The 14,103-nt window shown below is 35.8% G+C and overlaps 1 protein-coding gene across 1 annotated transcript in view; it reads left to right on the top strand.

The window, feature by feature from the left end:
- The window catches only part of Vwde (von Willebrand factor D and EGF domains), a 69,928-nt gene that overhangs the window by 28,874 nt on the left and 26,951 nt on the right, over positions 1-14,103 (top strand). Inside the window, exons 10-13 of the mRNA XM_048785999.1 lie at positions 1,348-1,618; positions 6,620-6,828; positions 6,963-7,927; positions 9,358-9,494. Coding sequence (XP_048641956.1) covers positions 1,348-1,618; positions 6,620-6,828; positions 6,963-7,927; positions 9,358-9,494 — 1,582 coding nt within the window. The remainder of the gene's footprint in view (positions 1-1,347; positions 1,619-6,619; positions 6,829-6,962; positions 7,928-9,357; positions 9,495-14,103) is intronic.

The following is a 14,103-nucleotide window of genomic DNA, read 5'->3' as shown; positions in this document are numbered from 1 at the left end:
TGTTTGAAGATACTAATTTATTTGTGTATAATTTTTTTCTTAAGTCTATTGTGTATGTATATATGGTTATAGTTGTTAGCCTTAATTTGTAGAAATGAAGTTTATGAAAAATGCAAGTTATCATTTTGTTTGCCATGTATTTGTTTTTAATAATTTCATTATTTGCATCAGAGATGTTTACTGTGATATTTATTGTGATATACTGTTTTGAATTTATATATAATGAAATAATCTTTAAGTTTTAGGAAAATAACTAACACACTAGAATTTTTAAAGAACAAATCAGCTTTAATTTATAATGAAAATACTCACGGAAAAAACAATTACAACTTCATAAAAGCCTGAATATTTAACTCTAGAATTTAAGTAAATTGAGCAAGATGACCAAAAACAAATAATCTAAGTTACACTGCTATTAATATCTGCATAGCAAAATTTAAACTCAGTGATACTATTCTGAGGGATATCATATCCTTAAGGAAAATAATACTGTATTGTTGATTCAAAATTCTCATCCTGATGCATGGTAATTTTTTCTTTTAATTTTTAAAAATTGTAATGTGATCATTTCCAGTAAAGTCATTCAATATGAAAAATAGACGTAGAATCCTTCAGTAAAAATGATAACTCCACAGATCTGAGCAAGAATTGAGAAATTGTTGGAACTTATCTCTCATGCAAGAATTTCTTCTATGGTTATAATTGAAATCTTAGAATTTTGGTGGGAAAAAAATCAAGAAATGGTGATGTATTTAATCTGACTTAATTCAACAAGATTAATTGTGCAGCAGCTTGGTGACAAGCCATGTTCTAAGTGTTGGGGGATGTGACAGTGAACAAGAGATTATCATTCCCTCATAGAGCCGACCTCTGAACAGAGGAAAAGAGATATTAACACAATCAGGAAATAAAGTATGTCGTGTGTCTGAGGAAGAGACATGCCATGAAGAAAACTAAATCAGGTGGAAAGGGAAGGCTGGAAGTAGGGTTAGTAATTTATATTAAAATAGACTGGTTATGGAAAGCCATTTTGATGGTAATGTGAACAAATACTTGAAGACCAGAGAGACAGCAAGTGCATGCCACTAGGAAGGCCTCCCTCCTCTAGGAGCAAAGCCTCTCTGGGGTGATGAAAGGGAAGAAAAGAGTAGTGAGAGAGATGCAGGTGTTTCATTCAGTGCATACAAACAAATGCTCATGACCCAAAAAGGTGCTGAAAATCTTGATTTCTCATTCTAACATCAAAATATGGAAAGCCTGTAAATAAATGTAATAAGTTAGTTTATAACATACTATTGTGATGTTTTATAACCAACTCTTAATGCAGTTCACTTTTGTTAATGATAGGGTATATGATAATTTCAAGACTGGAACATTTGTACTTTATAAGAGTACAACACGTGATTTTGAAGTCCATGTGCGTCAATGGGACTGCGGAAGCCTTCACTACCCTGTGTCCTGTAACTGTGGGTTTGTGGCCAAAGAAGGAGGAGATGTCGTTACTTTCGATATGTGCAGTGGTCAGCTACATGAATTACGACCATATTTATTTGTAAAGAGCCAAGATGCATCCAGCAATATCAAGATAAGTGAATCTTATTTAGGACGAAAAGTCACAGTATGTATGATTTTGTGGTATTAAAAATAGTTTCCCTTTTTCTCATTTTGAATAAACTATACATCTCTGTTAAATTAGGAGCTATCATATTTTTATTTTTATTTTATTTTTTAGTTGTAGATGGACACAATGTCTTTGTTTTATTTATTTATTTTTGTATGTGGTGCTGAGGATTGAACCCAGTGCCTCATGCATGTGAGGTGAGTACTCGGCCACTGAGCTATAACCCCAGCCCAGGAGCTATAATTTTTAAATATTGGTTTGCTATCAAGAAGATATGCTATCAAGAAGATAGCATTTGGATTAACTATGATCTCAAAATGAATGTTTTTGCACCTACCACACACAAGTAAAGATGATTAGAAACACTGTCAAACTTAAATTGACTTATTTAACATTTCAGTATCACAATTTTGTGCATTATTCATAAAAACTATTTTTACAGTATCCATTAAATGGCATATTAGATTACAGACATAATTAAAAATAAATATTTAGTAGTTAACCAACTTTTCAAGTGAATTGAACATGTTACTGCTTTAGGAATGGGCTAGTAGATAAGTGGAAAAGAATAGAAATCAGGAAACATTCTCAATATTATATATATTCACTAACACTTTTTAAATATAATATTTCATGTCTGTGAGCTAACAATTTGTATCTTAAGGTCGTGTTCATTTTCCTTTCATATTTCAATAAAATAAATTCCAGGTAATTATAATTCAAATTTAAATAAAAGTGTTTGTAAATATGTTCTTATGATATTTATTGAAGAGAACAATAACTTTTAAGATAACATTATATATTTTTATTCCATCATCAAAAACCAAAATGCCAATAAAGAATTTGGGAAAATATTTGCTATATACAATCAGTTATATAAAAAATATATCTCTAAGGTATACTCACCATTTTATTGAGCAAATATTACAAAATGATAATTCAAAAAGAACATTAACATGTCCAAAAGTACAAGTAACCAACGGAGATATAACAATGTTAAGAACTTTAGTCATCAAATAAAAAAATGCTGATCAAACATCTCACAAAAAATACTGTCAAGAGTAGTGATGGTAGAAACAGTCTTTCTGGAGGGCATATATATTAATACAATCTGAACTTCTCTATATTCAGAGACTATTTTACAAATATTTTGCTTCTGGAAATTGGTTGCAATCTCTTCTGCTAAGAGGGAAACCTTGCAATTAATCAGTAATCAATGAGAGGGTTCAGGAGTATGTATTCTGTGGCATTCAGTATTGGCACTCTGGCATCACTGCTGGAAACCCAACTCCTGCAGCTGGCGGGTATATGGAAAGAAGCACTGAACCTAAGCAGGGTGCAGCAGCAGAAGCAGAGGGAGGCCAATTTGTTGAAGGAGCTCTAGACCTCATGGATGATGTGAAGCATGAGGGTGACCAGAACCACAGTTTTTTGGTGTGAACTAGGAAGGCAGTGGGAACCATGATGGTCATGTGAACCATGAGGGCAAAGGTGGCAACTGGGAGCCCGGGTGGCAGCAGTTGGAGGAGCTGGTGGTTCCACAGCCCCTGTGCATGGAACCACAAATCCAGCTTGTCACTTTACATTGTGGCAGCTGCAGGGACTGGAAAGCTGTCTCCAAGAGACTCCATATCTGATGTCTCACAAGCTGTATTTGCTATTGTGCAAAAGTTTGCTCCTGATTCTATCAAAACCATTTGTCTCCCTGGAAATATTTGGACCTGACAGGTTTTGAATACAGTTCCACAAAACTTCCTGTGCTTCCAAGCCTCCAGTAAGCTTCTCCAGTATGACATCTTGCATCTTTCTATGCTAATAACTCATGTATGAGCAGGAGCACAGGGAGCCACAGCTGCAGCTGCAGGCAGGGGATAACCTGCAGCAGAGAGTGCCTGCTAGCTAGTGACTATTAACATCATCCCTCTGCCACTCAGGTGCCCATGCAAGTCCTTAATCTCTGAGTTCCTGTCTAGTGGACTTCCAATGAATCCGAAGGATTCCTCTCACACAGGACACATCTCATGGTGACTAAGTCCCTTGGCTTTTGATTTAAATGGTATGGTGGTTTGAGTGTATGTATCCTTCCAAAATTCCTGTTGAAATTTGGACTTCATTGCAACAGTACTGAGAGGACCAGGAAGCTCCAACCTCATGGATGGGATGTGTACCTTTAGATAAGAAGACTTGTCTGTATGCACAAAACCCTAGCACTAAATCCACACAGAAGTCTATTTATTAGGCATGATGTGCTGGTGTACATCTGCAGTCTTAGCTACTCAGGATACTGAAACAGGAGGATCACATGTTTAAGGCAATTTAACTTATCCCTGTCTCAAAGTAAAAGGGGCTGGGGATACATCTCAGTGGTAAAGCACTTCCCTATCATGTGAGAGGCTCTAGGTTCAATCACCAGTGCCACAACAACAAAGGCTTGGAATAGTCAACCTTCTGTCCCTTCTACCATGTGAAGACACAGCAAAAAAAAAGAACATCTTCAAAGGAGAAAGTCAGCTCTCTCCACACATTGAATCTCCTGGCACCTTGACCTTGAGTTTTCCAGCCTCCAGAAATTCAATAAATCAATTTCTGTTGTTAATAAATTGCTCAGCTTAAAGTATTTTGTTATAGCAGCATGAAGGGACCTAGGCATCTTGGAACGCCTTATTTCTTCTTCTGTGGGAAGGATACGTATGCTGGCCATAGGACTCTTGGTTGTCCTTTATCACTTGAGAATATATCAACCCACTACCTCTGAGTTCCTGGATTTCTAATGAGAAGTCTCATAAGGACCTCACAGGGAAATTATGATGAAATCCCCCTACCTCTGAGCCCCATAAGTTTAATAATGTCCCTGTGGTGTCTTAGGGAACAGAGCATTCTGTCATAGTACCACAACCCAAGTAAAGTGCTGCCGTCCTTTTAATATCAGTCATTCAGAGTTGAAAGAGGAATTGAATACATTAATTGTGAATATGAAAAGGTGCTGAATAACCAAAAATTATTACAGATTTTTAGATTCTAACTGAAAAACCTATTGAACCCCCCTACATATTTTAATTTCTAAACAAGAAAATATCATTCTCCATAACCTGCTGTTATGCTGTGGATATAAGGTATGGTATCCCCCAAAAGCTTATGTGTAAGAAAATGCAGAAATATTCAGAGGTTAAATGATTAGATTATCAGAACTGTTACCTAATTCGTGGATTAATCCATTTGATAGATTAATTATTTGAAAGGACTACTGTACTTGATAGCTATAGGCAGGTAGGGTGTGGCTGGAGGAAGTGTAGGTCACTGGGAGCTTCCTTTGGGGTTTAGTATTTTTGTCCTTGGCACCTTGCTCTCTCTGCTTCCCAGCTGCCATGCCCTGAGCAGCCCCATGGTGGGACTGCAGCCTGTACCAAAGACAACATTCAGGACAGACCAAAAGCAGGTGACTAGGTGGATTTCTGCTTGTAGCCTATGAATATGCTGTTGCATGCCATGTTGCTATTGGCTGTCCCAAAAAACACACCCTGAATTCAGGAACAAAGTGGCTCCAATGAAAGTGGACAGTTGAGTCAGACAAAAACCAAAAGGGACAGATCCCACAGGATCTCACTTATGTGGAACAGCTGCAGGAGGGAGATGTGCAGACTGTTTCAGGCTTGTCCATACCAATTCCAGTCACAGGGGCATCTGGAGAAGGAGGGGACCCCTCTGCCTCCACCTGTCCCCCCTCTCCTGTTCTTTTCTGTTCTTTCTCCCATGTTGCTGCAGAAGTAGGAATGATTCTTAATAAATTTGTTTCTTACAAATCTTAAACTAAAATTAATGCTCCTAGAGAAAAAAAAAGTGTTTAACTAAAACTCTACAATGATGTACACAATAAAACACATTGTAGTCATGAAAATGATAGAGTAGGCTATGCTTACAGACAGGCAAAGACATTCATGAAATATAGAAAAGACTTTTGAAGAATTTGCACCAAGATCTTAGCATTAGCCATTAACATCTTCCCTCTGCCACTTGGGTAGAAATATAAATTTTGTTTGTGTTTGAAATCATTTTGTGTAATGAACGCATTCTAGTTTTGTAAAAAGAAAAGCTCATTTTAGATTAAAAAAAACTAAAAGGGGAACAAGGATCAGAGAAGTAAACACTGATGTTATACCTTTGTTGACTCTTAGAAGAGATAGTTTTTCCTCATGTACATCCAAGTGACTGGTCTGGGACAGGTGCTATTCCTGTAACAGAGAGAGGTACTCACAGTTAGATGACACAGGCTGTTAGTCATTCAATAAATACCTCTTGTTCTGATTGCCAACCCCCCAGGCAACCTTTGGTTTTAATGTGGTTTCTATTTGCCAGCTTGTGGCAAGAGAATGCTAATTGGCCACAGGAATATCCACTCCTTCCGAATTATATTAATCTGTGTAAATTAATTATTTGTGAGTCTAATTCCATATTAAATAACTATTATCAGAAGCATAACTTGGTTGGTCAAAGTCATAGCTCAGTGGTAGAACAGTCACAAGTCCCTGGTTTCAATCCCCAGCACCAAAAAAAAAAAAAAAAGGAAAAATATAAGTAAATAAACATTATCATTACTTGGTAAATGTTGTCTTTAAGATTTATAACTGTTTTCATTATATATCATATTTTGGTTTAAATTGTTTAAGGAAAGAAGTCACAAATAATATATATCAATAAAAATCAGTAAGTGTTCAAATTCTAAATCAGAAAAAAATGCAAAAATTTATTATTTTAAAATAAAGCAATAAAAAAGAAGTTGTCCCCTGGAGAAAAAAATCAAAAAGGCCAACCTGGAACAGTTTACTTATTTTTTCCCTGAGGACCACACTGAGGATATCCACCAGGAGTTTGTCCCCTAGTATTTTATTCTGTTTATATGGGAGAAGTGCCTGAGTTTGCTTCTTATTTCTTAAATAACACTTTTTTCTTAATCTGTATTGAATATGGCTTTCACATCTTCTGTTTATGTGTTGGTTTCAGATTTCATTTTCTTCTGGAGCATTTATTCGTGCTGACTTGAGTGAATGGGGCATGAGTTTAACCATTAGGGCATCCAGTTCAGATTACAAAAACACTTTAGGACTCTGTGGAACCTTTGATGAGAACCCAGAAAATGATTTCCATGATAAAAATGGGATCAAAATTGACCAACATTTTAATAATTGTGCTGCTTTTATTAATGAATGGAGGTAAGAAACTAATTTTCATTTGTGATTGTATTAATATTAGACTTAAATGTGAAGAGTCTCTCGCTTTGGCAACACATTCCTGGGGAAAATGTTCTGGTTCAAATAACTTTCGTTTTATGTTTTTAATCTGGAAGGATTTTACCAGGGAGAAGCATGTTTGACAAGATGCCAATTTCTCAGACTTTGCCTGCAAAACTATCCTATTGTAGCTGCTCAATGGATACCGCCTCCAGGTACCCGTTTTCTAATCATCTGGATGGTGTTCCTCAACCAGAAATTGCTTCAGGTTGCAAAGACCTCAAACATGTCAGATTCTCTTCTTTGATACCAGAACTAGATGTCACCTCTGAATATATTAATTCAGAAGCTCTGGTTGGGATGATAAACAAGCATACATCTAGAGAAGAAAATAATTTGAATTTCTTACTGCAAGGAAAGAAGTACATAGACCTCACAAAACGGGACGTACATTTACAATATCCTGGGAATGAAAAACAAGATGCACCAAAATATTCAGACAAGGAGAAACATAAGCAGGACCAGGGTCGCCACAGACAACAAATGAGGTGGAATCCACAAAACAGATGGAAACGGCAACATTTCAATGAGTTTCCTCCTTTGTTTGCTTTCCAAAGTCTCAGCCAGACCAACCTGGAACAGTTTACTTATTTTTTCCCTGAGGACCACACTGAGGATATCCACCAAGAGTTTGTCCCCCAGTGGCCCACACCCTCTGGCCTTACCCAGGACAGCAGCCTGAAACTCTGTCAGCGTACTCTAGCCAATTCCAGCATAGGCAGGCTCTGTTTTGACTTTCTTGGTAAAAGACTAGACCATGTTGTAGATATGTGTGTTAAGGACATTCTGTTGAAAGATGATGTTAGCTGGGCAGAAGCAGGTGTGGCCCTTCTAGAAAATGAATGTGAAAAGAGGATTTTGGAAGAGGGGAAATATAACACAAAAGAATATGGCAAGTCAACTGAAGACATTCTCTTGGTATTAAAATGTCCCAATTTATGCAGTGGCAATGGGCAGTGTATGGATTGGGGATGTGCATGTCTCCCAGGCTTCAGCTCCTATGACTGCAGTGATTGGTATGGTAAGTAAACACTCTTAAACTTTAATGTTGTGCAGGAAATTTGATTATGAAAATATATTTGTTCTTTTTTGACTTAATTATCTTAGGGCTTGTGAAGATCCTATAGTGATAAAAGACACATAATTTCCCCAAAGTGTTTCATCTCATTCAGAGAAAAGTTGAAGTTGTTGTAATTACCTATAAGGCACACAGAGTTCTTCCAGACTCATCTCCTGCAACTGTCACCTTCTCATCATCCCACTACAGCTACTTTAGTCTCTGCTGTTTTTGAAATGCCAGGTTTACCCTGTCTCCTGGCCTTTGCTTACAACTAACTGGTCCTTCTACCTGTAGAGAATAATTGTTTTCCTAGGACTCAAATTTAACATGTTTTAAGGACTGTGTTTGTATTATCTTGCTAATCATGCTCCTTTGTTATATAGTGTAAACTGTTCTGTCTCAAAATGTTAGAGAAAGAAAAAATTTAAATGTTGACTTGGTTCATTTAACCAGTAAACCAGTAATTCTTGATTTCCCTCCCACAACCACCATCCTTCCCTTTTCCATTTACAGTCTCTTCTATCTCAGTAAATGCAAAAACTTCCCTCTGATGGCCCAAGTTAAAAACTTGCAGGTATTGACTTTTCTGTTTCTCCCATGCCTCAAGTTTAACTCCATAGCAGCAAGACCAGTTCTAGCTTCAAAGCATTTCATTTCTTTCCTTGCTACAGCCTTGGTCCAAATCACCACTGTCTCTCACCTGGATCATCATAGATTCTCTCAAAGCTTATTTTCTATGCAGCAGAAGCCAAAGTGACCCCTTTGAAATGTAAGTCAGGTCACATTGCTTCTCTGCTTAAATCCTTCAAACGGCTTGCCCTATTTTTCAGAATAAAATCCACAACTCTTTACATGGACCTCAGATAATCTGAGGCTCCCCCTCACTCTCAGTTCATTAACCGCTCTTCCCCAAGTTCACTGCTCTTCCGCCACATTGGCTGCTTTGCTGTTCTTACAGGTCTGCTCCTACCTCAGGGCCTTTGTACTTACTGCTCTCTTATTGGAGCATTCTTTCACCACACAGCTTTCAGGACTAACCTTTTTAATTTCTCTGTTCAAGTGTCACATTATCAGAAAATCCATCCATGGTCATTCAGAATAAATATTTTTCACAAAACCTCATAATCAAATCTTAAAACATTAATGACAGCACCAGTAGCAAGTATAATGACATTATTGACATTGTTGTAGGTTTAATGGTAGGTTAACATCACATTTAATACCAGAATGCTCTTAACATTTAATGGTTTAATTAATGTAAATAGTATTTGGGGTGTACTTTGAAGTATTATTTTACACATGCTTTTCATTTGGGCTTTGAGGCATAATTATGTAGTTTTTTTTCCGGAATTAAAAAAACATGTTCTATTTGTTATAATTGTTCTCCAAAGACAAAGTTCCTGAAATCACAGAGCTTAAGAATGCTGGATTCTGTGATGTTCAAAAGCATAATTGTACGATGGTGAGAGTTTTTGGTCAAGGCTTCAAAGAATCACCTTCCATTAACTGTGAAGTTACTAAACTGCAGGTATGTTAATTACAGACTTTCTGAGACATTATGGAAAACAATTTATAAGTTATTCAAGTTAATTCTGTATTGAATTAATTAATTCAATCGGCCACATAATCCCAAAGGGTGTAAGGTCCACAGGGAGTGAAGGAAGATGATTTAAGTTGCTTAACCTTGAAAACTTCCACATTTGTAAGCTTTTTTGAAGTGTTTTATATTATTTTTACTGAGGTATTGGCCACTGTTTTCATTCATAATAAAAAAAAGTAAAAGACGATCAAGCTTGAAATACTGAGGCATCTTTATTTTTTAAATTGCAAAACCACAAATAGTGGAGATGGATTTTAGCCAAGACATCCTGCATGAACTGTAAAATCCAGGGATGTGAATGTTTCCCTTCTACAAAACAAAAAACAAGGGCTAATTGTGCTCATCCTTTGTATTCCTTTACTATGGATTTCAGATTGGAAAGTACCACCCTCCACCACATTAGCTTGTTTCTTCCTTGAAATTAGCATTTTTCTTTCTTACATTACATGAATCTCAGTTTGAACATTAGCATAGCAAATTATAGCTTATTTTTTATGATTGTTTATATGACCTTCCTTTTCTTTATTCAAGTAGAAATTTTATTTTAGGGACAGCTCTTTGAATTTAGAAAGGTTTTATGTGGATAAGCTGAAAGTTAAAGTAGTAAAATAGTAAATAGTACTTTAACATTGTTCTTTCTTTTTCTCTAAATTGATAAATCCAGATGTGGTTCTGAGATTGAGACTTTACTGGAGGAAATAATCTTTGCATGTGTTTTGTCATAGGGTTCTGCATAACAAATATGCTTCTTTCATGATATTATGGATAGAGTCTTTCTAAATAAGTTACAAATTATTCTAATTCCAATGAAGTAGCAAAACACACAATAGACAGATGTATGCGTAATTTCAACATCACCCAAGAGAGTCCATATGCTTTTGGTCTTGACAGAGTAAATTATATGACATCACAATGCAATTAAATGATTTACCAGAAGAGAATTTTATAGATTTCTATTCTCTTGGAAGGTAAATTTAGTACTTATTTTCAGCCACTTACTGGTTGTGATTTACTCTCACACTGCTTCCCCCTTCCAAAATCATGGAATTTTTAACAAACTTTGCAGAACTATAGAAATAAATGAATGTGCTTAATTACTAAAACCAAGATGAGAATGTGCATCAAGTATTTATATGTATTATTACAGCCGTCTTCCCTGGCCCTGGTCTTGCCCAATGCTGGGTTCTGGCTTTTGCACCATTTGTTTCACTCCTTGAGTCAAGTCTAATTGGCACTGCTTTAAGACTCCCCACCTCACCGCTTGGGACTTGCAGGAGGCCTGTGCTTGGTTTATTTGGAATGTACTAGTTTTTCCACTAGCTTCCTTGTTCCTGGTCAGTGAACATGAATGGATTTCTGCTCACTTTTTTAGTTGGAATTCCAGTTCCCTTTGAAGATGGGTTTCTTTTAAAAATCTAGCTTTCTAAAACTAATATCACAAGAAACCCTTTATTTCTTTCCATTTTATCAAGTGCTTTTTTTTAAAACATGTATTTTGGAATAACTTGAACCTTGCAGAGAAGCTGTAAAAATAATACAGAGGAGTTCCCAATAATTTTTCACCCTGTTTCTTCTGGTATCTTCATTTTACACATCCATAAAACTGTTATGGAAACCAAAAAATTCAACTTGGTACAATAAAATTAAATAATTTACAGGCCTTATTCAAATTTTGCCAGGCATCCAATTTGATTCTGCAACCAATCCAAGATTTCATATTGCATTTTGTTGTCATGTCTCTTCAATCTTCTTCAAATTGTGACAGTATATAGTTTGTCTTTCATGAATGTGGCACTTTTGAAGAGTGCTTGCCAGTTATTTTGTACAATGTTTCTTTCTTAAGATAGAGGTTACGCCATTCTTCCTTCATCTTTTCATGATGAGTGTTTGTAATTACTGTTGATATAAATTTTAATTACATATTTAAGGTGGCATTTCCATTAATCTCCACTGCAGATTTCCTGTATTTCCTTTTGTAATTAATATGCTATAAGAAGACACTTATAGACAATGCTAATATGATTTCTTCTTATATTTTGTCTCCCTGATTTTAGCATTCAACTATAATTTTTGCTTGCAACAGTCATTACTGTGGTAATTACCAACGGCAATTTCTATTTCCATCATTTCTTCTACGTATATTTACTATCTGAAATTGTACTGAAAGGGAAAGCTGTTCCTTGTTTCATATTTGTTCATTCATTTATTCGTATCAGATGGACTAAGATACTTATTTTATGAAGAATACTTATTTTATCTTATTTGATGCTATTATTATTTATTTTGCTTGCTACTTAAATTATCCCAGATTTGAACATTAGGAGCTCTTTGAAGTAGATTCTCATGTCCCTTTACTATGCACTCATAATTTATTGTATAATTTCTCACATTCTCATCACACAATACTGCAGACTCATCTTGCATTTTCTCTACTCCAACCATAGAATCAACCATTTCTCAAAAGAACTCTGTTCTATTTATTAAATAATATTACTTAAAAACCATGATTTGATGATTTGGGTGCAAAGTGTGCTCATCATCGCAGACTAGTTATTGATTCCTGTCCCTCTCAATGGATGAAGCTGGGAAATACATGTATATCTTCTCACACATACATCCCTATCCCTATCCCTATCCCTATCTATCTATCTCTTATCTTCATGAACTGATACTGATACCTCTAATTGCAATGTATAAGGTTCATTTCAGCCTTCTCTTGTCCTTTTACTCCTTCTTCACAAGTAAAAACTAGTTCTTGTTATTTGTATAGCATATTTTATCAATTTTAATATATGCAAATCAATTTTAGAAATTTTAAACCATGCCTCTGTGAAAGTGAAATTTGCAAAATGAGATCACAATTTACATGCAACTATTGTTTACCTAGTAACTTGTGTTGGCTGTTTTCTTTCCCTCTCTTTTCAGAGTGGTTATGTGTTACTTTTGCAACAAAACTGTGGTTTATTTTAGGTATAAATTATTTAGGGGTGTGTGAAATGTGGTTCTGAGAACTGGCTCTATACAAAAGGTACACACAGAGAACTGTCACTTTCTTCTCATCCCTAGTACCAGCTTGCTATTACCCTTTATTTCCTTCCTGTTTTCTTGCATGGCCTGAAATATTTACATCCACAGCCATTATTTCCTGGTTTACCATTAATGTGTTTTATTGACATAAAGGAACAGACAGCATACCTCCTTTTTTTTTCATACACAAAGGGTAGTATATTATAAATGCCATTTTTAAATTTTTAGTAGTAATTTTTTAAAAATTTCTTTGTTTATTCTAATTTTTTATATTTGACAGCAGAATGCATTTCAATTCATAGTATACATATAGAGCACAACTTTTTATTTCTCTGGTTGTACACAAAATAGAATCACACCATTCGTGTCTTCATACATGTACTTAGATTTATGATGTTCATCTCATTCCACCAACATTCTTACCCCTTACCCCCTCTCTTCCCCTCCCTCCCCTTTGCCCTATTCAAAGTTCCTCCATTCCTCCCATGCTCCCTTCCCACATTATAGATCAGCATCCACATATCAGATAAAACATTTGGTCTCTGGTTTGGGGGGGATTGGCTTACTTCATTTAACATGATATTCTCCAACTCCATCCATTTACCTGTGTATGTCATGATTTTATTCTCTTTTAATGCTGAGAAATATTCCAATGTGTATATATACCCAGTAGTAATTTTTAACAAATGCTTAGCTAGAAATCCAGCTACCCAATCATATCCTTTACTCTTTCTGCTAAAAGCAGAATCCAGTTTTTAAATTGCTGACTTGTAGGATTAAATCCAAGTTGTTATCCTATAAACATGTGGGCCTTTAGGAGGCAGTTCTTGCCTGTTTTAGCAGGCTTGGCCTTCCTCTTCATGCTCTATTCCAGTTCCATGCAGCCATGAATTTTCACACAATGTTTTCTCCAGCCATCTTAAATCACTCTATTTCTGCTTCCAGCATCCACATGTCAGTCTCCTTTTTACTTCAGGAAGAGAAATATAATCCCCCACACTTTGTTTTAAACCTTGCTTGATAGATTTAGATTTAATGGCTTATTTCTTATTATACCTTATTTGAATCTCAGTTATAGTGATAATAAAATTATCTATGTTTTTTCCTTTGATCTATTCATCAGAATATCCTCAGCACATAATAGATAATCAGAAACTATTGATGAGTGGAAAAGAAGTAGAACCCTATTTATTCCTTACTTGGTGTAGACCTTTCCTCAGAGGGATGGAAATTATCCCTAAATCCCCAGTCATTGGCTGGAATCTATTTCCACACAAGAAACCAAGGGACCCTATATCCTCTAAGAGTAGGTATCATGACAACTTAGATATTCTTATTATCCTTCTGCTAGAGGAAAATTACTGGCAGAAAATCTATACACATCCATAAATATGCACTTTTGTACTATGGGTCACTCTGTCAGCCATACGTCTTCAAAACAGTTTCTGGGAGCCATAGACAAGAGTGTTCTTGTCTTCCTTTTCTTTTCCTGCAAATCCACAATAGTGAA

This window comes from Marmota marmota, unplaced genomic scaffold, assembly GCF_001458135.2.
Source record: "Marmota marmota marmota unplaced genomic scaffold, marMar, whole genome shotgun sequence".
NCBI lineage: Eukaryota > Metazoa > Chordata > Mammalia > Rodentia > Sciuridae > Marmota > Marmota marmota.
The sequence above is the reverse complement of the archived record's forward strand: the minus strand, read 5'-3'. Positions and strand labels throughout refer to the sequence as shown.